This window comes from Coccinella septempunctata, chromosome 1 (assembly GCF_907165205.1).
Source record: "Coccinella septempunctata chromosome 1, icCocSept1.1, whole genome shotgun sequence".
Taxonomy (NCBI): Eukaryota; Metazoa; Arthropoda; class Insecta; order Coleoptera; family Coccinellidae; genus Coccinella; species Coccinella septempunctata.
In genome coordinates, this window is record NC_058189.1 from 1,625,054 (window position 1) to 1,649,630 (window position 24,577).

The window sequence follows — 24,577 nt, forward strand, 5'->3', positions numbered from 1 at the left end:
GATGGGGTCTGGCATTATCGTCCATAAAAATGAAATTTTCACCAATGTATGGGGCAAATGGCACTACATGCTCTTCAACAATGTTCCGTATATACTTATCAGCATTCATAGCTCCATTATCAACGACCACTCGGTCTGTGCGAGCAGTCAAAGATATTCCATCCCATACCATAATCGATCCTCCCCCGAAACCAGTAGTATTCAGGAAATTGCACTGAGCGTATCTTTCATGTGGACGTCTGTATACAAGGGAACGTCGATCACAGTGGAAGAGGCAGAATCTAGACTCATCTGTGAAGAGAACTCTTTCCCAATCGGCCTCTTTCCAATGGATATGCTCTCTCGCAAAATCCAAACGCGCCCTTCGATGGGCTGGGGTAAGAGCTGGGCCTCTTGCCGCGACACGAGGCCTTAAATCATATTCTCTGAGGCGATTTCTTATTGTCTGAGTGCTAATTTGCACCTCATGAGTTTGCTCAAGCTGAATTTGAAGGAGGCGAGCGGTTGCAAACTGTTGTCTCAACGAAGAAACTCTCAAGTAACGTTCTTGAATGGCAGTTGTTACCCGTGGTCATAGACAAACTACCCGTGGTCTACCCTGTCCTGGTCTTCGGACATTCATACCTGTCTCCCTGAATCGCTGCAACATTCTGGACACACTTGTATGGGAAACTCCAAACCTTTCTGCAATTCTTGTGTATTTTTTCCAGGATATGTCGCGTTGTTCGCGCAGAGTCGTTATTTCTAATGAATAATTTTATCATTTCCACCCATTCTTCTACGAAATACACCATTTTAATTCTCCCACAAATTTACAATCGCCTTGACCACTTGTAACGTTCTTAAAAATTCACGATAGACTAAGATTAATCAAAAACATGGACCGTCTACTTTTTTAAACAAAAAATTAATACTTTTTGAACAAAAAATTAACAACATTAGTACTAAGTACCTTAGAAATGTGTGGGATACGAATAATATTATCGAGATAAATCCCACATTATTATTGCCTCTATTCATTTTGAAATCGAAAAATCAAGGCTTTCAGTTTTCGTTGGACCACACTGTAGTATTTGAGAATAAAATAGTCAGGCCACAGATTACAGGAATAGAGGTAGTCAGCAGTCGCTCAAATTGCGGGTATTGTAATTTCAATAGGTGTCGCTGTCACTACCTTATCTTTACAGTGACTATATACCTTTGGGGGTATATAGTACTGATCTACCTAGTACTGTACTGATCTTGCGAGTAGGTGTTGACAATGCTGACTCGTGTAGACTGTCAACATTAACACATATTTGAATATGCGAGCCATTATAAAACTCTTGACGATTTTTGTGGGGAAGCCTTGGACTTTTTATAAGTAGCGCCATTAAGCATATACTGAATGTTTAATACTCAATGGTAGCGCTCAAATTTGTAGGTCCAGTGTAAATCACATATTGCAAAAGTTTTTTGAGTCTGCATGACTATATTCCTGCAAACGAATTAAAGAAATTTTTGCTCAATATTTTGATAAAATCTCTGTAACTAAACTGCATTTCTAAAATGTAATAACATGAGCATCTAACTAAAAGAAATTGAACATAAGTGTATAGAATCAGCTTGAGGCTACCTATAATTTCTTCGAAGATTAATTGTTTTTACTTTTTCAGGAGAATTTTATCGATCGTAAACAGTTAATAAATGAAATGTATGAAATCTAATTTCGCCTTTGTACATCTACCATCAAAATTCTGATTGTCCACCCTAGGCAAACCTCAATATCTTTTAAGATGCCCATAGCTACTGCGTTCCGCAGAATTACATAATCTGTATCGTGTCGTCTCATTATGAATGAGTTTTTCGAATGATTGATGTATATAAAACGACTTCGAAGTGTCGGTATTCAGATAAGTGTTAGGATGCGATGTTATGTCAAGGGTCAGTAGTAAACAGAAATAGATCCAGTTTTATTTGATAGAGGGCTTTCTCTATGTCCAGCGTATTATGGCGCCAATGTTCTATAAATATGTGTTGGTGATTTTTTGGTGTTTGCATTTGGGGTGTACGGAAAAAATCAACGTAAGTGACGACAAATTTCGAATGACTTCACTCAATTTTAAAGAGAAAATACAAAAGAGTGTCGGCTATATTATATTATCAAAAATACACCACATGCATAGTATTAATTTCAAATCGATGAATGAAAAGGGTAGTTAATTTTATAGTTTTAGCTTTTGTTGATTCTGGGATTCTTCGAAGAAACCCTTGCACAGGTTGATTTTATGTTCGAATGATCTACTCTATCAAATTAGATGAAAAAACTGACTCTAAGCAAGTTTAAAAAATGCCCATGAACTATTGGGTATTCGTGATAAATATTTCAAAATGACTGGAGAAAACATTTTTCCAATCAGATGAAGGGCTCTGTTAATACACTTTAATATGTAAGTTACCAGTAAAATACCCTCAGTTGTATCGGATGAAAATTATAGGTCTTATACAACATGACCCCAATGGAATTTCTCACATGAAATAGAAACTATTATTTGTATAAGAAAACATAAATATTTTGGTCGCGAGATATCTGTTAACCTTTCTGCTCAATCTTCCACATTCATAATTCAAAATACCGTCTTAAGTTCAAGAAATGTGCGTAAGTTGCCCTAGATTTAGCTCGAAACGTATGAGATTTCGGCAATGGATTTAACGTGAAGACATGGCAACCATAACCCCTTCAGTTATTCATATAATAAAAATTGAAATATTACGCACTGCATTTTTAATACTGAAAGGAATTGAGCGAAACAAATCAGTTATAAAAGGTTTTTTTGTTCTTCAATATCCAGTTTCAGAACATGATTTTTTTCATTCGGCCTAAAAGAAGGACTTAAACCAATTTCCAATGTGAAAATATAAATGCAGAAGCCCATTGCGGTTAAAAATTTACTTCAGAAGGCTTTTCCACGAGGTTATCACAGAGCCAAGGCTTCAGGCATTAATCACATTATAACATAAATGGAACAATATTAATTCTGAATTATGGAAATATGAGAATGTATGGTTTAGACAAATAGAATCCTCTTCTGCTAGAGGACTGAAACAAACGGAATGAGTATTTTAAATATGAAGAATAAGTTTTTCATCTAACTTATTGCATTGAATAACAAAAGATTCAACTTAGCTTTATTAAATAATTCACAATTTTTCTTTCCTTCGCTAGAAAAATTACATACAAATAAAAGAATGCTTTTAATTATAATAAAAATTCGTAAAAAATATCGAAATATAATACTTACTTACTATGTCATCTGTCCTGCTGTAAACACTCAAACTTATTACGAAGGAAAAGAGATTATCCCAATGCGCCAGTTGTCTTATTGAGCACAATTCGATGGTTTCGGAGTTATGGGTATTCTAGACTTTTTTCAATAGCAAAACGTCTTATTTTTGGGCGTAACCAATATCGGTTTTAGGTTTTCCACATCCATTCGAACAGTTGGTACCTAAATTTTTAAAAATTCAATAATCAAACGTGGGGGAAGTCGCTTTCAAAAAATTACCTGAAAAAATATAAAATACGTATTTGATAAAATCCCCACGCGCTTCATTATACTTTATCTTGCAGATCATGCCAAAATAGAATGAAAATTTTCAAATTATATTTGGGAATACAATTTCGACTGACCTAAGAGAAAAAACCGCTGATGCAGTACTGATTTAGACTAAAACCAAAACATTTACACAATCAATGAAACTCAACAGCTAATCACACTTTTCTTTCTAACACGGGTGTTTGTAGGAATTGGAATATTCGTATTTTCAAGATCAACCACAATTCCATTTTTATTGGCGAAATGCTTTATGCCCTTTTATTCCGGTGTTTTGTTTACCGTAATGATTAATAAACATTAGATTCGAGCACAAAAAATACTATACGAAATTTTCGATGTTTACTTTTGAAGAATTTGAGAATGGCTACAAAATAAACCAATTTTGGAGGCTGAAAAAATGGGAACTTCTGGATATTTTTACAAAAATTTGTAGTTTATTTTTTTCATTAAGTATTTTTCGTACTAGGACTTATTATAAACTGTGAAAATCGAAAAACATCACGGAGTTATTTCTTTTGAAAAAATGTCTGTACAAAAATAGATGGAACTCGCTGAAAAATATATCAAACTCGCTGAAAACTCCTGAAAAAGCGAGTTTGTCATATTATTTTCAGAAATTCAAAATTATATTCTCGTCGTCGATCTTATTTTAAAAATGAGCAAGATCAAGATAGAAGGGTGAATTCGTGAAATAATTTTTCTTATTTACTCTTTCCATCTTCACATAAATCATGGTATCAGTGTGTCAGTTTATATATTTGTTCCATTTAATGGTTCATTGAAACTTCGCTCTAGTTTGATACGCGATAACAACGATGATAATAATTAGATGACAAAGTTGACATGCAAAGGTGAAATATCACTGATCCAAATCCTAGTTAGAATTTGTTAAGAAATTGGATATGAATATATTATTACGATTTATCCAACAAATCTAGGTATCTGGTGTTCTGACATCAAAGCTAATTTCGTGTTTTTTATTTCTTCTACTGAAGCGATTATATATTAGGAATTCTTACGCAAGGCCAAAAGTAAAATCTTATAGATATTTGATTCATGTTTTTTTTTTTTGAGATAATAGCACTCATAGTCGTGGGGCGTTATACAATATGAGGCTTAAAGGAAAGTAAACCTAAGAAAATATCCTTAGGAAATATGGTCTCGAGCTTATTAGCCATTGCCCTTCTTTGCTTTAGCAGTACTGTATATGCGGTGTGAAGCCATAGATTAATCTAAGTATGAAACGAATTTTGAACAATTTTCAATATTTACAACAATACAAAGGTAGTTTGTTGTTGTTTGTATTATTCCATATAAACAATTTCTGAGACTATGACTGCACCCATTCCAAAGTTTTAATTCGCCTGTTTATAATAACTTTACATCCATGGATTTCACTGGGAATATACATCATGGAGATCTTATTAAGAGTTTACGTTGGTTACAGAATTCTTTGGAAAAGCTACAAGATGAGAATTCAAGGAAATCCACCACAATGTATGATTACCATACGGTAAGGATACATTTCATTGTCATTTCTCACAAAGAAGTGCACCTATACGAAACAATTCATATTTCACAGAGAATGTCAGCTTACAAGGATTTGGTTGGTTCGGGATGTTACATAGAGTTCATAAAAAATGGGGAACCATCTCTGAGTGGAAGAATACGAGACTATCCAAATAAGAAACTACCTGCTGAGCTTTATATATCCGAAGAAAAATTATCAAAGGGTAGGGTAAGTACAGAACGAGACATAAAAAACAAATTCCTTTTCTTCTGGATACCCTAGGACCCTTCTGAGGAAGCATAATTTTAGCTAAAGCCGTTTGAACTGAAGTTTTTCTCCCCCTAGACAAAAACTTAAAGGGCTGTTCTCCAATATTTAAGTCATGTATTTGTTGAGGCAGCTTTCTGCCTCTTTTTAGTCGTTTCATCGACCTCCTATCCTCGCTTAATCTATCACGATCCTGCTTTTGTGATATTCCAAGCTAAGGCTTTTACTCATTTTTTAATGGCTTTGACCAATTAATTGGCTATACTGCTATAATGCGTGAAGATGTTTAACCGAATAAAGCCATTATATTCATTTTCTCGAAAGTCTCACAAAGTCCTTCAACTCGATACAAAAACATCGCTCTCTCCTCATGTCCATACTCAGATTGTTAAGACTACACATTCTCTTGTAAAGACTACATTCTCATTTCCAAGACTTACCAGTCAGCAGTCCCATCACCCGAAGCTCAGCTCGTGACAGCTTCAGCAGCCTTCTGGTACAGGTCTGTGAAATCATCAAGAATTTCTTTGACTGAGTTACTCCAAAAGTGTTTTTCCAGAGGAAAGCTGCATTTCTTCGCACGGGATGGCAGATCATCAATTATGATAATATAAATATTGTCTAGGATGCTATTTCATATACTGTTCAAAAACCACTTAATTTTATCCTTCCATTTCAAACTGAATACAGTGACTGTCAAAAGAAACAATTTGTTCCTTCCAATTTAACAGATTTGGGATCTCGCCGGTCCAAGGATATGGGAATTTTGCAGAGGTTTTCCAACGTATTTAATCCAAGAAGTGAAGAATAGGGATCCCAAAGCAGTTGACCCAGACGATAACGACATTATGAAATCCCGTTTGAGGAAGAGGAGATCTACCAGACATTATTTCGTTGGGAGATTGAGAGGACAAACGCAATCTCAGTATATGAACTTCGGCCATTCCAACAGTTCTAATGGAAAAGCAGAAGCGGAATCAGAATACGGTTTATCCAGAGCCACAGTCGGTGAGCTGATATCTTTATTCAATTCGCTAACCTAACCGTAACTCTCGAGAGATCATTTACAATAATCCATTTTGCAGTGGGTACGAATGGAATGGGCCAAGCGCAAAGCCAAAGCAGCCCACTGGATTGCGATGAGTGTTATAGGCCGATCAAAACCGAATATGAACCAGTCCGTGGCCCTGCGGCCGGCGAATGGGACACTACGTCAGAATCGGGCTATCCTGGAGTGAGTACATCTTTTTTTATGGATATTTCATTCAAGTGCACTTGCATCTGCTTAAGATTCCAAACATGCAAATTAATTAGACCTAAAAAATAATAAATGAAATGCCCAATATCAATAAATGAGCCTTTTTGATAAGCATATGAGTTGCCCCTGGAAAGCATTAATGATGTCGATGAAAAATATTCAAAAGCTTTTATGAATATATAAGGTTTCAGGTGGATAAATGCTATTGAACTGAAGCACTTAATTTTTTTTATATAGAAACCTGGAAGAGGACCAGGAGCTATAACTCAACCAGGATCACCTGGAAGACAAATACCTGGATATCAACCAACTGGGCCAACACAACCAAAATATCCATTAGTTCCACAACAACCTGGTTATCCAGAACATCCAACGGGATATCCATCGGAACCTGGATTTTTAGGGAGGCCAACAGAACCTCCGTACCCAGTACAGCCAAAGCAACCTGGATATCCAGTTGGACCCACACAACCTTTGTATCCAAGCGGACCAATACAACCCGGATATCCAGCGAAACCCACGAAACCTAGCTATCCAGGCGGAGCAATACAACCTGGATATCCAGTTGGACCAACACAAACTGGTTATCCAGTTACACCAACACAACCTGGATATCCAGACGGAGCAATACAACCTGGATATCCAGTTGGACCAACACAACCTGGTTATCCAGTTGGAGGAACACAACCTGGATATCCAGGTGAACCAAAACCAACTGGTTATCCAGTTGGAGGAAAACAACCTGGATATCCAAGTGAACCAAGACCAACTGGTTATCCAGTTGGAGGAACACAACCTGGATATCCAGGTGAACCAAAACCAACTGGTTATCCAGTTGGAGGAAAACAACCTGGATATCCAAATGAACCAAGACCAACTGGTTATCCAGTTGGAGGAACACTACCTGGATATCCAGGTGAACCAAGACCAACTGGTTATCCAGTTGGAGGAGCACAACCTGGATATCCAGGTGAACCAACACAACCTGGTTATCCAGTTGGAGGAACACAACCTGGATATCCAGGTGAACCAAGACCAACTGGTTATCCAGTTGGAGGAGCACAACCTGGATATCCAGGTGAACCAAGACCAACTGGTTATCCAGTTGGAGGAACACAACCTGGATATCCAGGTGAACCAACACAACCTGGTTATCCAGGCGGAGCAATACAACCTGGATATCCAGGTGAATCAACACAACCTGGTTATCCAGTTGGAGGAACACAACCTGGATATCCAGGTGAACCGATACCAAGTGGTTATCCAGGTGAAGGACGCCAACCAGGTCGTCCAGTGGCACCAACACAACCTGGTTATCCAAGTGGAGCAATACAACCTGGGTATCCCCTTGGACCAACACAACCTGGCTATCCAGTTGGAGGAACACAACCTGGATATCCAGGTGAACCAATACCAACTGGTTATCCAGGTGGAGCACCCCAACCAGGTGGTCCAGTGGGACCAACACAACCTGGTTATCCAAGTGGACCAACGATAACTGAATACCCTGTAATTCCAACTCAACCTGGGTATCCTGGTGGGAGAACGCCATCGGGATATCCTGTCGGACCGTCACAGCCAGGATACCCCGTTGGAACAGGTCAGCCTGCTTATCCCGGCGGACCTGGACAACCTGGATCTCGAGGTAGACCTCCCCAACCTGGATCTTTAGTTACACCATCGAAACCTTCATATCCGGGGAAACAAACACAACCTGGATATCCAGTAGTAACAGGATACCCCTCAGTACCATCCCAACCTGGATATCCTGTTGAACCAACACAACCGGGAATCCGCACACAGCCTGGGTATCCAAGTCAACCATCACAACCACCAACAACTGGATCAGGGGGAACGTTCGGAGGTGATTTCGGGGGAGACTACCACACAAACATAGGTCATAGTGGAAGATTTTCTGGTCAATTTTCAGGAGTATTCGACACAAATGGGCATAGAGTCTCCCAAGGTATATTCAGATATGTTCATTTCGTATCAGCGTATTAGTTGTCATCAATTTTGTGAATTGAAATAATTTTTCTTCGTTTTGAAGTACTTTTGAATCTCTATTTTTATGTTGTTGTTGATATTTGCCCGAACAATAATTGCCAGGCACCCAAATCTACACTTCCACTATTATTGTATATGTCGCAGGCTTATCATAATATCCGTCTTATTATAATACGCCTAGGCGCTTTCAATATGACTAGGAGAATTGTAAAACTAACGAAGTAAATGAAAATCGGACAATATGACTGATTATTTAAGACGTGTTATAATACGCCTGACGCTTCTTAGTCTTATTGTTATTGTACGTGATGTTTTTAGAATTTGACTGTATAAAATACGTCGTATTATAATACGACTGGCAGTGTACCAGGCAAATCATAGAAATCCCTTATAGGACAAAAACATAAATAATTATAGATTTTGATTATTTATTACAACATGGTTCATCCTTATCACATTTGCTTGTATATTTCATAAGGGATTTGATTTGGTTTGCGAGAACACTCTTCGAATCCCTGTCCTTCGAATTTTGGAAATAATCTTGAAGCTTCCCTTGAGGAAATTACCCTATTCTCTGGAATATTAATCACTTCATTACTGTGGCAATCTCATCCCTCGAAACCATCGGTTTAACAGTCCATGGATGGTACCAATTTGGTGAACATCATTGGAGATTTTTACTATGGTTCCTAAGATATTTTTGGGATCCAGAGGTCCTCTATCTAGGAACTTCGATTGCTACGGTTTGACCTATCTCAAGAAGTTTCAATTTCTTATTACTCAAGTTCAGCATTTTTTCTGCAGTCTTTTTTGGCCCATTACATTACACTACTGCTCTTTTTTTGGTCATTATCACTATTTCTTAATTTTTGCATAAATTACACACAATCAGAATCCAAAGTGTTCCCGCGTTTTTGAATTTTGACAATAACAAGCCTAATGAGCAGCAGGCGTATTATAATACGCCTCAAATTGTCAGTCAAACTATGAGATCCTGGATTATTGCTGTGATATTGCAATATGCCTAGTCGTATTGAAAAAGCCTAGGCGTGTTATAATATGACTGATTTTACAATGAAACTACTACATATACACCAACAAAATTAATGAAATGCTACGAAAAGGTTAACTTAATTCAGAGCATTTTTTCAGAGCCTACTGATAACGGTCCATATACAGGATACAGATACCCATATTCTACGGAGAAACCAAGTTATCCAGGTTATGTGAGGCCTGTACAGCCACCCGGACCTCCTTCACAAGGGACTTGGTACCCAACACCAAACGGAGGGCAACCACAGTATCCGCCAAGAGCACCATCAGGGCAAATCCAGCATTTGCCAGGTACTGAATATCGACCTGGGCAAGTACAATACCCACCTGGAGGTGTTTCATATCCAGAACGCTATCCCCCAGGAATAGGTACAGGCCAAGGACAGCCTCCAACTGGCCCTTACCCTTCTGAAATAGTGCCAGGACAAGTGGGGTATCCCACCGGGCCAATACCTGGTCAAGCACAATATCCCTCTGGAGGCCAGACCCAATACCCATTGAATCCAATTCCAGGGCAGATACAATATCTGCCAGGCACAGCTCCCGGCCAAATTCAATACAAACCCGAGAAAGTTCCAGGAAAGATACAGTACCCGCCTGGAACAGACCAGACTGGGCAAGCTCAGTACATTCCTGGACAAGGTCAATACACGCCCACTGCCACCAATGGCCAAATTGGAAATGGACAAGCAGGCGAGCAGTATCGGCCAACCGAAGACGGCGATTCTCAAGTGCTGGCATCTGTGCAGCAAAATAGCAACCAAACGCAGGCAAGTGCGCAAGCTCAAGGGAAATTCGAAGGTGGCACAGCCCAATCACAAGTAACCGGAACATATTCGGGAAGTGGATCTTTCAGTGCGTCTGCGGGAAGCGACGACGGAAGACGAGGTGCCCTCACACAAATATCCGGAGGTAAACAGGGCGCCACTAGCGCGGCTCAAGGTCACGGCGGTCAAGGCCAGTCTCAAGCTCAAATGCAACTATTCTCAGATACAGGGAGAATCCTTTCCGCTGCGCAAAGTGGGGGGAAAGCCTTCACTTCTCAAACTCAGGTACAAGGAGGGGAAGAAGGAGGAATGGCCAATGCACAGTCGAATGGTTCGGGTCAAACGTCCTCGCAAGCCCAGATCGGTTTTTCTCCCTACAAAAAAGACGATCCGGCTGATGCGAATCAACAGAATCATTTCTTGGGAGGGGGAACAGCTAGCGCACAAGGTGGTTCGGTCTACGGACAGTCACAATCTCAAATACAAGGGAAGTTTAAATACGGTATAAAATATAGCGGTGGGGCCCAGGCGCAAACTGGAAATGGAAAAGATAAAAATTTCACCCAGATTACGTTCGATCCAAAATTTCAAATTAAACCCATAATTCCCCTTCCACCATCCAACACTCAAAATACAAATACTGGCACATTTGACACCGAATACAAGAAAGAAGCAACACGAGACGAATCTAATTCGAACGACGAAAACACAATCAGGCCCGATGATCAGGATTCGATAAAACCAGCGAGTCAAGGTTCAGTTCCCACGAAAACCGACACCGAAGACAACGAAGAATACGATTACGAAGAAAACGAAACCGAAAAACCCGCAAACAATCAGGTTTTAACTCAAACTAGGGATGGTCAAACCCAACACATAGTCCTACCCAATTTGAGAAATTACGATGCTAAGGTGGTCCAAACTAATTTCGATGATTTCCACGAACGAGTCTATCAACCAAATGATAACGTGCATTTGAGAAACGGGGATACTTTTGAATCAGGCCAGGGAATTCCTGGGATTTCGGGTTACAGAATTCCCCCAGGATTTAGGGGGAAAGTGAAGTCAGTCGCAAGTCCCACGCAAACCTACGCCATTGGCAAAAATTCCCAAGCTCAAAGTGTAACGATAACACCTGGAACCGGACGAATCACCTATCAAAAACCGAGTAAAAAAAGAATCAACAATTATGAAACTTCCTACAACAATCACGAACCTTATCAATATTTCTTCAGAAGTGGCGAGACGGCAGTGCCCAACTTTTTCTCCATATCCAAATCCGAAACGGGATATGATAACCCTAAGACTGGAAAAAGAGTATCCTCAACCCATTACACCCAATCTTCGACTTGTGGTTTTATCACTAATACGTGTGTTATAAGGAACAATCAGAGAGTGTGTCTACCAAACTTTGTAAGGAATGCAGATGGTTCCATCAGAATTTGTTGAATAAGAGATGTTTGGTTTTGAAAAATCTTGTCCAATATGCAAATTTCAACAGTTTGTGTTCATACTTAGTATTTAATTCTAGGAAATAAACTGATTATTTTTATAATACTCATTATTTCCTGTGCCACCTTACCCTTTACTTTTTTATTTAGAGTGAGTTTCATAAGAGCTGTTTCAGGAAATCATTATGACATACAGTCAGTAAAAAGTAAGGTGCAAATACACTGCGCAAAAAAATTAACGCACATTATGGAAATCTCAAATTTATTCTACAACTGAAGGTGTTCTCAATGATAATTATTTTTATCAGAATAATGCATGCATATGTTATCCACTTTCAACGGTTTTTTTCAATAAAGATGTTTTTTCCCAGCAGGAATAAAAAAAGATGATATTATCAGATTCTGAATGTATTGGCTCCATTCTAAAATCAGTTGTTCTCGATCAATTCTAGTGATCAATAGTTTTTCTTTTGTTTGATTTTCTACAATCGATCGCTATGCAACGCGAAACACGCAATTTGACCCAAGAGGAATGTTCCCAAGCGGTAGTTTTGCGAGAAGAGGGGTGGACATACACAAGAATTGCAGAAAGGTTTGGAGTTTCCCATACAAGTGTGTCCAGAATGTTGCAGGGAGACAGGTATGAATGTCCGAAGACCAGGACAGGGTAGACCACGGGTAACAACTTCCATTCAAGAACGTTAATTGAGAGTTTCTTCGTTGAGACAACGGTTTACAACCGCTCGCCTCCTTCAAATTCAGCTTGAGCAAACTCATGAGGTGCACTCAGACAATAAGAAATCGCCTCAGAGAATATGATTTAAGGCCACGTGTCGGGCAAGAGGCCCAGCTCTTACCCCAGCCCATCGAAGGGCGCGTTTGGATTTTTCGAGAGAGCATATCCATTAGGAAGAGGCCGATTGGGAAAGAGTTCTCTTCACAGTTGAGTCTAGATTTTGCCTCTACCATTGTGATCGACGTTCCCTTGTATACAGACGTCCACATGAAAGATATGCTCAGTGCAATTTCCTGAATACTACTGGTTTCGGGGGAGGATCGATTATGGTATGGGGTGGAATATCTTTGACTGCTCGCAGACATCGTGGTCGTTGATAATGGAGCTATGAATGCTGATAAGTATATAAGGAACATTCTTGAAGAGCATGTAGGGCCATTTGCCTCATACATTGGTGAAAATTTTATTTTTATGGACCCCATCGTGCGCGCATCGTTCAGGAGTACCTTGAAGAGGTTGAAGTCGAATGGAATGGCCAGCAAGAAGTCCAGATCTCAATCCGATTGAGCAGGTTTGGGACAACCTCAATAGAAGGCTGAGAAGTTCAGAAAATCATCCAGCTACTCTTAATGACTTAGGAATCCAACTTGGAGAAATCTGGGAAGGATTAGATCAGAACATTTTAAGATCACTCATTTTGAGTATGAACCGTCGTTGCCGAGCTGCAATTAACGCAAGGGGTGGAAATACCAAGTATTAAATCACTTATCAGCATTTCAGTATTTTGAAAATTGTTCATTACTCTTCTTTCACATAAGATTCGGTGAAATCCTGAATTTTTCTTCCATTTAATGTGTCTTTGTTTCGTTCAAAACCTTCCCGATAGAACATAAAAAATAAGTTATAAAGTCAATGTAGAGTTAACTTTCATTAAAATTGAAATTTTCAGAATATGCGTTAATTTTTTTGCGCACTTGTCTGTATTGAGCACATTGTAGAAAAATGCTTGACAAGTCAATTTTTATTCGAAATTACCGATTTTTTCATTCACAAATGAGGAGTCTGTCATACTATCTATACGAGGGATGGAGATCAGTTGAATTTCACTTGGAAACCTCAGTTTCAACCCCTCATCCTACCTAGTTCTACCACTTCTGGGAGTACGATTTCTGGTCGAAGTGCAAACCTGTTGGGAGCAGAAACCAGAGTGGTTAACGATTGTGCACCTTTTCCCTTATCCTTTTGAGGTTTTCTTCGCTGGAAGTACGATTTTGCAGGTGTGCAAACCCGTTGGAAGCAGAAACCAGAATGGTGAACAATTGTGCACCCTTTTCCCTTATTCTTTTTGGGATATTATATTTTGTGCACTAATTTTTTACAAATATGTGGGCTGATTTCATACTGATCTGTTTATCATATCACCAAAATATTTTTGAGGGATATATTATGAAGCAATTGAAATTTATTAGTATGTGAGTCGTTTATTATGTACATTTTCATAAATAAATAAATAAATTTTTATGTGAGACTATTGGCAGAATTTCCCGTCACAATACACTGTATAAATATTCTAAGATTCGTACTCAGAATGGGTTCATTAAACTAATAATGAATACTTGGTAAATCATCATCACTTCCTTCCTCGTTGGAGAGAACTCCTCGATGAGATAGTAAAGTTGTGGGAGCTGAATTACGTAACCTGGAAAGTGGTAATATCTAAGAATTTCTAGATTGATGCAACATCACAGCAAAATTCTAAAGAGAATTAAAAAAGAAAGCACTACTCAAGCCCAGGATTAGTTTTTTTTTTAATATTGGTTTTCTCAAAACTGTTAAAGAATATGAGGAATCTAGAGTGAATGTTTCAATTCTGTGAGATGAGAATGTTTTGATTCTGTATGAAAGATTTATTAGATTTTTTCGTTTTTGGTTAAAATTGTGGCACACAAATGTGAACTTTCAGAAAGGCTGAAGTTTGTTTTGCATTATCATAATTTTTTTCACTATCAATTTGAACTTTTCAATTTCGATGTTTATGATTGAAACGCCATTCTATCGAATGCGTTGCCAAATAATTCTTTGATTTTTAAGCAAAATACTGTGATACATAAATGAATCGTTTTCTTAAAACAACCTTCACCCACCTGAAGATGCTATTGGGATAGCGAAACACGTGATGTAGTTTAAAAACTCATTTTGTGAAAATCGTATACTCTATTTTAAGTAAAACAACTGAGACTAAGCTGGGATTATCTTAAAACTGTGATTAAACCTTTGACGATAACAATCATGCAAAAAATAATCTTTACAGAAAGCTTATTTCGAAACAATTCGGCATGCAAGAAAATCATTCTAACCATTTTCCGCATCAGAATCGAACTGTCAATTCATTATCCTCAATATTCCAGATCTTCAAGATTACTCATTATCTACTACAATGAAACATATAAGCTTACACTTAGATATTAAAACATTTGTAAATCCTCACCTCCGATTCTTCTACATACAAAGCCATTTCTTCGCCACCATCTTCCTTTTCCATACTAAGAAGCAAAGTAAATAATGAAGCTCTGTTATAAAATTATTCTACTCAAAAACAAACACCTGAATCGATTAGTATCATTGATATAATCGTGTTATTTTCCCAAGAAGATATAGAAAAGTAAAAAATTAAAATGAGTAATCATTGAGTACTCCATCTACAAATTTCAATGTAAAGAGCGTTTTTTTGTGATTTGTCAATATTCAATTTTCAGTAGCTACTGAATTACGAGGGTTAATATTTTTATGTATTGAAACCGGCAACACTGGTATTGCCGGGTGAAATCTGTCATTGTCATCTTGATGTTCGACATTTTTTTATAGGATATACACCATTCAATTTTATAAAAGCACTCGGTTGGCCATGAAATATTTTTCGTAAGTTTCTGTAACTAGAAAGGAGTAAGGTTGGCACTCTTGCAATGTCGTACAAAAATACATATACAATATAAAAATCTTTTTGTATTTTGTGTACCATTGTAATGTCGTTATTGTGTTTGAAATTGTTTTTTAACAATGGGGAATTCTCCTCAATTTGGGTTACTTAAAATGATTTTCTTTGGGAAACGGTTGAAATGGTTTTTTCAAAATGTGACGATTTTCGTCATTATTACCTATTGTAGCTTGAGGAAGGTGAGAAATAAACCACGAAACGTCGCCATAGAGATTTAGGTTTTTTATTGCTCCTTCAACCATCAACCGATATTGACATACCTAACAAAAAGTAAAGGATTTTTGATGAATGTCATCGTAGAGTCAGCTCCATTTCATTTGAATTGTCCTATACATTGTAAATGTCTCAAGGGATCAATAAATAAATAATTATTATTATTTCGGAGTATTTAAAATAAACAGCAATAAATACCAGCCAGTTGTTCTGTTAATTGTTAATTCATTTGAAATTTTTGTTTGAAGGTGAAGTTCCTCTTGCCTTGAAACTTCCTTTAATTCTTTTGACTTCCATTGATGCAGAAGAATTTAACATTCTTGTAATTATCTGTTAATTCCTTCAAGAGATACCCATTTCCTACCACTGCATCAGATGCATTTCACCTTTGCGTTGATTTTTTTGAAATCTGCAACTGCCGTAGTATATTCAACCTTTAGCCAAAGAAGATAACTAACATTAACCCTCTTCAAGCTACTGCATGTTATGTGTCAATAATTCACTAGGTACCAAAAATAAATATATTTAAAAACTGTATTTTCAATGCAAATAACTAGATTGGGTATACCTTCAATCAATTTGTATAAACGTCAACTGTGTTTGTCACAAATTTTCGACTTCATATTATCCGAAGTGATTCGACATTGTGATAAACTACGTGATTACTAAAGCCCGTTTGCACCAATACCCCTTAAAAGAAGTATTTAACTAAGCGTCGTTTAAAGTTAATGGACGCTTAATTTTATTCCCAGTTGCACGACTGTGGCTTAACAGATTCTTAAGTAAGGGGCCCTTAAGTTTTTATATCTAGTGATATTTCAGTTTTTATTTTGGTGCAACTTCATCCTAGTCCAATAAAGCCATTTCATTGGTTGGCCGGTTGCTGATGATGGTTGTCATTTCATTAACCTAACTTAATTGTCCTGTCAGTCAGTTTCAAGTAAAATATTATATTATTATCAAAAAGTACCAACTTTTTGTTGTTGAATTAGCATTATTATTGATAATGATAAAGATTGTCAAATAAAAGGTAACTAAGCTTATATAAGTACAACACTTTCTTTGTAAGGTCTTGTGTGAATTTGTTTTATTATTGTTGAAGGGGAACGTGAAGAAAATGTCCTTATTGTCCTTGTTAGTACGAATACGATGAATGATTGCCAAGCAAGTGGTGGTAATTTACGAAGGGCACTCAACTTGTCAACAGAAGAAAAGAGTTTGTTGCTAACTATAGTATGATTTGTGACACCAAATTGAAAATTAAAAAAGACTGATGGCATTACAATAAAGGCAAAAGAAAAGGCTTCGTATTCAGTAATGAATTCATTCAATTTTCAAAATCCATCAAAATGGGAAGTTCTGCATGCAGTTCAACAAATTATTTCAGGTTAGAATCCCGCCCTTAAATACCTAAGTGGTCATTACAGGAGCTCTTAAATTTAAGGCTAGCTTCAGCCATTTAAATGTCACTTAACAGTTGGTGCAACGTAATTTAAGTTAAGGGTTCATTTTAAGGGACACTTAACACTAATGCCCGTTTGCACCGTTTCGCTGGTAACCATGGTTAAACTTATCGATGTTTAATATTTAAACGTTGCTTAGCGGTTGACGGTTTGCACCGTGGAATCATAATCGTTGTTTACTTTAATCATCGATAGGTTTGGCAACACCACTCACAGCATAAAAAATTCAAAATTTCAGCCAAGCACATCATAGAAGATAAATTAAAAAGAAAAAGAAGTCAAGGTTTTCTGACTAAACTTTCGTTGTCAAGGTGGGAAATTTGAACCTTTTTTTTTTGGAGATTCGGTGTTGTGTTTTGAATTTGAAGTGCGAACATGGGTAACATCAACACATCCTATTACTCTAGGAAAAGAAGCCTTCTTGTGGAAGGACTGTTGAATTTGCACTATATCCTCATCTTTGGTCATTTTAAGGAATTCGGAATATAATTATCAATTGCTAATGAAACTGCGGGAATAATTCTTGATCCTTTCGATACATCTACATTTATGAAATCAACAGAAGCCAACTGACCAGCACTAGCATAAAACCTCAATGTAGGTAGCAATTGATTTATTTATAATCAACGTTTAGTAACGGTGCAACCCGGTTAAGGAATTAAACGTTGTTTAAGAATATAATCGTTGTTTAGACAAACGGTGCAAACGGCCATAAGTGCGTTTGGTGCAAACAGGTCTAAGACTTTTACGTAGAACAGACAACATAGCGCTGATTTAAAACCCAAAAATGTGTTGACAAGCGTCATAACCCCACATTTTCGTACTATACAGAGTGGAATGTGTCAAATTTCCATGGCCAACCGAGTGCTAAAATAAAAGTGAATGGCGCATAGAACCTTCAGGTCACCCAGCAATGTCATAATGAACTTTCCATTAAAAAAGTTATTTGAAATAATTTCATCGATTAACCTTTCACCAATAGGTTACAAACATCCAAATATGATTGAAACTCACCTGCTGTGAAGATGCTGTAATTGAATCTGGAAATTATCGACCTGCTCCTGCAACTCGTCGTTCGTTCTCTGCAGTCTCTTAACATTGTTGCTGGCCGTATCTAACTCGTCTTCTGCCACCGCCAGATCTTTCTTTAGTTCTTCCACCCTCGTCCTGAGTTTTTTCACTTCCGCCTCGTACTGTTCGGCCCTCCGAGACGCGTGGGCCAGTTCGCCAATTTTATCTTGTACCATTTTCTTCATTTTACTCTGAGAATGCCTGAGTTCGGCGATTTCCTAGAACAAACCAGAGGATTTTTCGAAAAATATTCAACGATTAGTTGAGACTTGACAGTAGAGACAACACCTATGATTCTGACCTTATTTTTATCCAATAATTCTTGCTGTAAATGTCGCACATCTTCATCAGAAGTTTGCCACGGTCGCCCCCTTCTCTCCATTCTCTCTTGCATGTCTCGCAATTCTGTTCTTAATTTTTTATTATCCCTCTCCAAAGCTAATTTCTCAGTTTCAAGACGTTCTTTCTTACCCCACTCAGCTGCGTTTTCAGCCTGCAGTCTTTCCAACTGAAATTAAATTATTTTTTTGTATCAAATGAAAACCTGTTACAATCAGTTTCATAGTCTGTTTCAAACTCTCTTCAATTTTAAGCTTACTTAGGCTCTAGTAAAAATAAGGACTATGGCAGTTTCAAAATCAATTCCCTTTAATTTTGAAGCTTCCTAGTTTCACTTTAACTGGCCAGATAGAAGGTTTCGTGTTTGTTGAAATAAACAAATAAATGAATAAATAATAGAAAACTTTATACAAAGATCAAATGAAATTGACGTCACAAAAATACATCTACAAACGTTTTGAAGCTACAAAGTATTCGCTCAGTGAATATGGCTGATAATATGATGATAATAATAGTTATGATGGTATTCCACAAGGATCAGTTTTAGCACCTCTTCTTTTTAATTTATATCTGTGTGATATCCCTACTACTTCTTCTGAGAAATCTATATACGCTGATGATATTGACACCGCATTACGATTTTTAGAGAATTATCTATCTACAGATTTAGAAATGTTGAGGAATTACTATTTCGAGTGGCGTTTGCGTCCTAACCTAAATAAAACCGAGGTTTCGTGTTACCATTTGAATAATCATCAAAAAATATAGAAAATTGAGTGTAGTTTTCGGTAATTCTTTTTTGGAACATAACATATATTATCTACATATCTAGGAGTTAAGCTGGATTCCTCGCTGAATTTCAAAGCCCATTTGGAAAATTTGCGTCTAAAGTTAAAAACCAGGAATAATATCCTCCATAAACTAGCTGGTACTTCATGGGGTGCTGATGCAGCCACTCTTCGAACGGCAGCCCTAACTTTGGTTTTTTCGGCTGCTGAATATTGTTGAAATCTTTTGGGTTAAAAGTGCTCATGTGCAAAAAATTGATGCACAGCTGAATCTTTCCATGAGAACTATAACTGGAACTATTAGATCTTCACCTATCCAATGGTTACCAGTTCTTTCAAATATTGTACCGCCCCATATTCGTATACAGAGTGCATTTATTAATTCTTGGAATAAATTCAACTCATTTCCCGATTCATTTCCAATTCTGTCCTATATTCCACAAAATACGATTCCCAGACTGAAGTCGCGTAAACCTTTATGGTCCAACTCCTTCCTTAATTCGAATGTAAGAGACAAGGACATTTGGCAGTCTAAATGAAATACTTGCACTATTTTCAACCAAGAATTAGTTACTGATCCCTCGAATAGAGTTCCTGGTTTTGATCTTCCCAGGAAAATATGGTTTATTCTGAATCGTATAAGAACAGGTTACGGACGTTGCAATAGTATGCTTTTCAGGTCGAATTCAGTTGAAAGCCCTAGTTGTGAATGCGAGGAACCAGAAGAAAACATAAATCATCTGGTTAATTATTGTCCCATTTATAAATTTCAGGATGGTTTTAGAGCTATTCATGCTGTTTCCGAATCTTTTTTGAATTGGTTTGTGAAGTAGGTCAATCTGACATATTGAATCTAATTTCATTATTTTACCTTTTTCTGCCTTTGTTTTCTCTCTATTTCAGATAAAAGTTTCTCGTATCTTGGAGAAGATTTTCTGTATTTTCCTTTTTGTTGAAGAAAGGATCAATTTTTGCAGTGCGAGATGCCCTTCAATATAAAATATTTCAGCTTATTTCGTGAATAATTTCATTTCTTACAATCCAAAGGGTTTTTTTACTGAGGTTTTTCCCTAAGCTCTTGTATCATACACCAATTTGTATGGTACCCCGTTAAGCTAACCTCTGCTGAAACTGTACCTCATACACATGCTATAATTATTGTTTGATGTTAAAAATTGCAATGCTCTATATCAGAAGAAAATATGTACAGAGTGGACAAAATTGGTCATACCTGAAACACAACTTTTCAACCCAACGAGATACAGAAAAATTAATGTACCATTCATGTCGTCTTTTTTCGAGAAACTAATAATGCCATCAACTGCATTCCTCTATCTTCTTTTGTTTTTGAGTTATAGGCTAAAATTTAAATTTGGGCGATTTCAACTTTGGTCATTATCTCCGTTTATGTTCGTGCTAAGATGTTGAAATGAAGACATTATATAGACACTTTTTTGATAGCCATCCAGTGGCGTACTATGATTTTTTCCTACAGGTTTATTTGCCATAATATAACATAAAGTTGTGTTTTTTCTTATGAAAACAGTAGTTTGAAATGACTTTGAAAGAATCGCCATTTTTTCACCGTTTCAGAAATATAATATACATCACCTTCAGTCTTTCTAAGTCATTTTAAACTACTGTTTTCTTAAGAAAAAATACATCTTTTTGTTATAGCTCAGCAAATATACCTTTTGGAAAAAATCATAGTACGCCACTGGATTACTATCAAAAAAGTGTCCATATAATGTTTTCATTCCAACATCCTAGCTTAAACAGAAACGGAGATGATGACCAAAGTTGAAATTTTAATTTTGACCTATAACTCGAAAACAAAAGAATATTATAGAGTAATGCAGTTGATGGCATTATTAGTTTTTAGAAAAAAGACGACCGTAATGTGCTATGCTTTTTTCTCTATCTCGTTGGGTTGAAAAAGTCCTAATTCAGGTATCACCAATTTTGCCCACCCTATATATGCAGGCTGTCCGGAAAATGTGGGAAATCTCTAGGATTCAGATAAAACATAAAAAAATTAGATGACAAGTTCCCATAATTTTTTTTCTAGCGCCCCTCCTTACGGAGGGTAGTAAGAAGGTAAGCATTAAAATGCACAACCTAGTCCGCCCCTGGTAAACTACACAAACTTCCAGTAAAATGATTTCCAGTGACGTCATTTAGGAGGTTGTATCTTCGTAGGGAGGGCCCCTAGGAAAAAAAATGATGGGAACTTGTCATCTTATTTTTTATGTTTTATCTGAATCCCATAGATTTCCCACATTTTCCTGGACACCCTGTATGCAGGGTTTCCGAAAAAAAAATATACAGGCTGTTGAAAAACCATAAAAAAATGTTAGTTTTAGTGTTCATATCTCACAAACCATATGTATTGTATGACATTATAATTTCGGAATATAGATTTTCATTTATTTCATGAATTTTATTCGAACACAAGATATCACCCATGTCTTTCAGTTTTCTCATTAAGAACATTACCTACCTTAAAAATGCCAAAAATTCAAAGGACCCAACTCATGAAACTAACTTGGAAGCTAATTAATGAATATTTTTTTGCAAAATATATTTTTTTGCAAAATAAAAGTATTCTTCGTATTTTCTCGTGTAATGCGCCGTTTTCGAGTAATTTGATGTTCTAAAATTGAAAAGTATCTGTAAGTTTTAAAAAATTGGGTACTTTGGTTGAATACAACTCTGTTTAACAGATACATAGATGTGTAATGTCACAGATTTAGCTACTCATTCTGAAGATAATTTTGCTTTTCCATGGGTGGCACAGCACATTATGAAAACTTAAAATGGCTATATCATTTTATCAGGGCCGAATCAGAAAAAATGGTATAGGAATAAAGTTTCAATTGACCTCAAGAACCTGAATTGTATTTGTATGAGTCAAAGACTCACCCTGTAAATTCTTTTGTGTTATCACAATCATTCATAAAGGCCAGAACCAAATTAATATCTCACCTCAGCTCTCAGATCGTTGATTCTCCTTTCCAACCCTTCCCTTGAATTTGCTTCATCCTGCAGATCGGCTTTCAATAGTCGCACCTCTTCCTGATGCTGATCCTGAAGGCTAAGCAGTTCCCTTGCCGAATCTTGACGTAGTTCCCGCAGTTCGTCGCATTTAGTTTTCATTTCTAGCAATTCAGATTTCAAGTCATCTATTGTATGATGTAGTTGGGTTTTTTCACTAAGAGAAAAAACAAATTATGATTAAGGCCAAACATTTTTCAACAATTCTTACTCTCTTTCTATTTGTAATGTTTTTGTTGTCTCGTCTAGTCTGAGCTGCAGCATTGACAACTTCTGCATGACATACTCCTCATCACAACTATCCTTAGATTCTACTTCTGACTGAGCAACTTCAGCATTTTTGTCTGAAGTATCTCCCTTCAGGTCACTAACATATTTAGGTACAGCTCCTTTTAGAATATAGTCATCTATGGATATCTCCTTCGAAATTGTACTCAATGTATCACTATCCTGATTTTCCGTGCAATAAACACCATTCTCAAGCTTCACCGGTGAGGAACTATTGAAAACGAAATCTTTCAGCGGATCTTCACTTAAAGCTTCAAATAGCTGACTATCGAATTGTCCGGCATGCTTGAGTAGTATGAGGTGAATTTTCTCTATTTCTTTTTTCAAATGTTCATTCTGAATTTCCAACTCTTCTTTCTTCTTTTTACTGGAAGAAGTTTCTTTCAGAACCGAGTCTAGCTTCGTTCTAAGCTGCTTGCATTCTTCCCTAGCTTTGTTCCTTTCATTACGAACTTTACTCCATTTTTCTCTCCAGTTGGCTGTGCAATCTGACCACCATCTCATGGTTTTTTCCATTTGTGCGGCTCTGCCTCGAGCTTCTTCAAGCTCTCGCTGCCGTAGAGCCTGCGAACAACCAAAAATTATAATACCTATATGTGAATGAATGGAAAACAAACATTTTCATGAATGAAAAACGAGAAACTATCGTATACAGTTGAATTTGTAGTGAACAGTCATTCCCAACATATTGTAATTTTTAATGAGGGTTATATGTTATGTATTGAGTTTGTGCTACATATAGTGAATGCATGAAATGAGAGGTATCATTCTGGTGTTTCTACAGGCTGAGTGGAATATCTTGTGGGAACGTTTTTATAGTTCTTCTGGGAAAGAAATAACAAAAGACCTTTCTTCGTAATCCCAATTTCTGAGATGGCACATTGGAATAGACAGAAAAAAGAGATAGAATGAATATATATTGATTCAAATTAGAGAATATTGTAACATTCTTAAATATCTACCTCATTTGCCTCCCACTCAGCAATATCTGCCACCCTAGAACTAATGGAAACAGAATCATTTTCCCTGAGATGACGTCTAGGTGCAGTACCGCTTGTAGAACTTTGAGCCATGATTTCCTTGTGTTTTATCAAATTTCATAACTTTCGAACCATACCTACATAATTTCGAAAACTTGTTTATAAATACAACAAATTTGATTTGTTGATTACTTGACATATAGAATTTGACATGGCAATTGACATACATACATAGAATATCTTGAATTGAAACAACGGGATATACCGTGATATTTTTTCAGTCGGTTACTGTTATCTCGCTACTTGTCGGAAACCAGTCAGCGACTGTTTGTCTTTTAATCCAAAACTAGTTTTGCACCGAATTGATGAAAATCCATAATAGAACCTGAAAAACATTATTTTCACTAGGATAAGATGCTTCACCCACCTGACGAGGCTATTGTAATAGTCAAGCAGGCAAATTATGTCGATAATTAAACTTATTTGTGTTCAAGGCTCCAAATATATTTATTGTCTGTAATGAAAGAATATTTCTTCTCCAGGCTGAGAAAGTATTTTTTTTTCTTTGTTTTTGACGCAGAAATGATATTCCTCCCAGTGCAATTGAAGAGGACAAATTATGTACCTATAATTATTTATTTTCTTCTTCACTCATCATCAAATCTTCGAATAAGTTTTGATGAAAGCTTTATTATCCACTTTTTCCTCGTTTTCTGCTGTTTCTTTGTTTCAAATATATTA

The 24,577-nt window shown here is 36.9% G+C and overlaps 2 protein-coding genes across 5 annotated transcripts; one reads left to right on the plus strand and one right to left on the minus strand.

The window, feature by feature from the left end:
• The first annotated feature begins 1,854 nt into the window (after positions 1-1,854).
• LOC123321095 (collagen alpha-5(IV) chain) lies at positions 1,855-12,013 on the plus strand. The gene is made up of 7 exons (XM_044908601.1): positions 1,855-2,064; positions 5,044-5,109; positions 5,179-5,334; positions 6,105-6,381; positions 6,459-6,607; positions 6,869-8,620; positions 9,778-12,013. The coding sequence occupies exons 1-7, from the start codon at positions 1,990-1,992 to the stop codon at positions 11,905-11,907; spliced, it is 4,605 nt and encodes a 1,534-aa protein (XP_044764536.1). The 5' UTR covers positions 1,855-1,989; the 3' UTR covers positions 11,908-12,013.
• Positions 12,014-14,106: 2,093 nt separating this feature from the next.
• On the minus strand, positions 14,107-24,053 carry LOC123321355 (coiled-coil domain-containing protein 102A). 4 transcript variants are annotated; one of them, XM_044908889.1, is made up of 8 exons: positions 23,819-24,053; positions 22,780-23,420; positions 22,500-22,725; positions 18,689-18,895; positions 18,331-18,605; positions 15,134-15,188; positions 15,003-15,074; positions 14,209-14,344 (listed from the first exon to the last, which is right to left on the minus strand). In XM_044908889.1, the coding sequence occupies exons 1-7, from the start codon at positions 23,927-23,929 to the stop codon at positions 15,042-15,044; spliced, it is 1,548 nt and encodes a 515-aa protein (XP_044764824.1). In that variant the 5' UTR covers positions 23,930-24,053; the 3' UTR covers positions 14,209-14,344; positions 15,003-15,041. The 4 variants fall into 4 exon arrangements, 3 of the variants coding, with proteins under 3 accessions (XP_044764833.1, XP_044764815.1, XP_044764824.1); XR_006538858.1 differs by having other exon boundaries at positions 14,278-14,344; positions 15,003-15,077; XM_044908898.1 differs by lacking the exon at positions 15,003-15,074 and having other exon boundaries at positions 14,107-14,344.
• Between the last annotated feature and the right edge of the window lie 524 nt (positions 24,054-24,577).

Excerpts from the sequence above, each read along its gene's own strand:
- LOC123321095 (XM_044908601.1), top strand. The coding sequence starts at position 1,990 with ATGGCGCCAATGTTCTATAAATATGTGTTGGTGATTTTTTGGTGTTTG. Across the intron at positions 5,110-5,178 it reads CAATGTATGATTACCATACG|AGAATGTCAGCTTACAAGGA; the intron begins GTAAGGATACAT and ends CATATTTCACAG. Across the intron at positions 8,621-9,777 it reads TATTCAGATATGTTCATTTC|AGCATTTTTTCAGAGCCTAC; the intron begins GTATCAGCGTAT and ends AACTTAATTCAG.
- LOC123321355 (XM_044908880.1), bottom strand. The coding sequence starts at position 23,929 with ATGGCTCAAAGTTCTACAAGCGGTACTGCACCTAGACGTCATCTCAGG. Across the intron at positions 22,726-22,779 it reads ACATTACAAATAGAAAGAGA|TGAAAAAACCCAACTACATC; the intron begins GTAAGAATTGTT and ends TTTTTCTCTTAG. Across the intron at positions 18,896-22,499 it reads TCAACGATCTGAGAGCTGAG|TTGGAAAGACTGCAGGCTGA; the intron begins GTGAGATATTAA and ends ATTTAATTTCAG.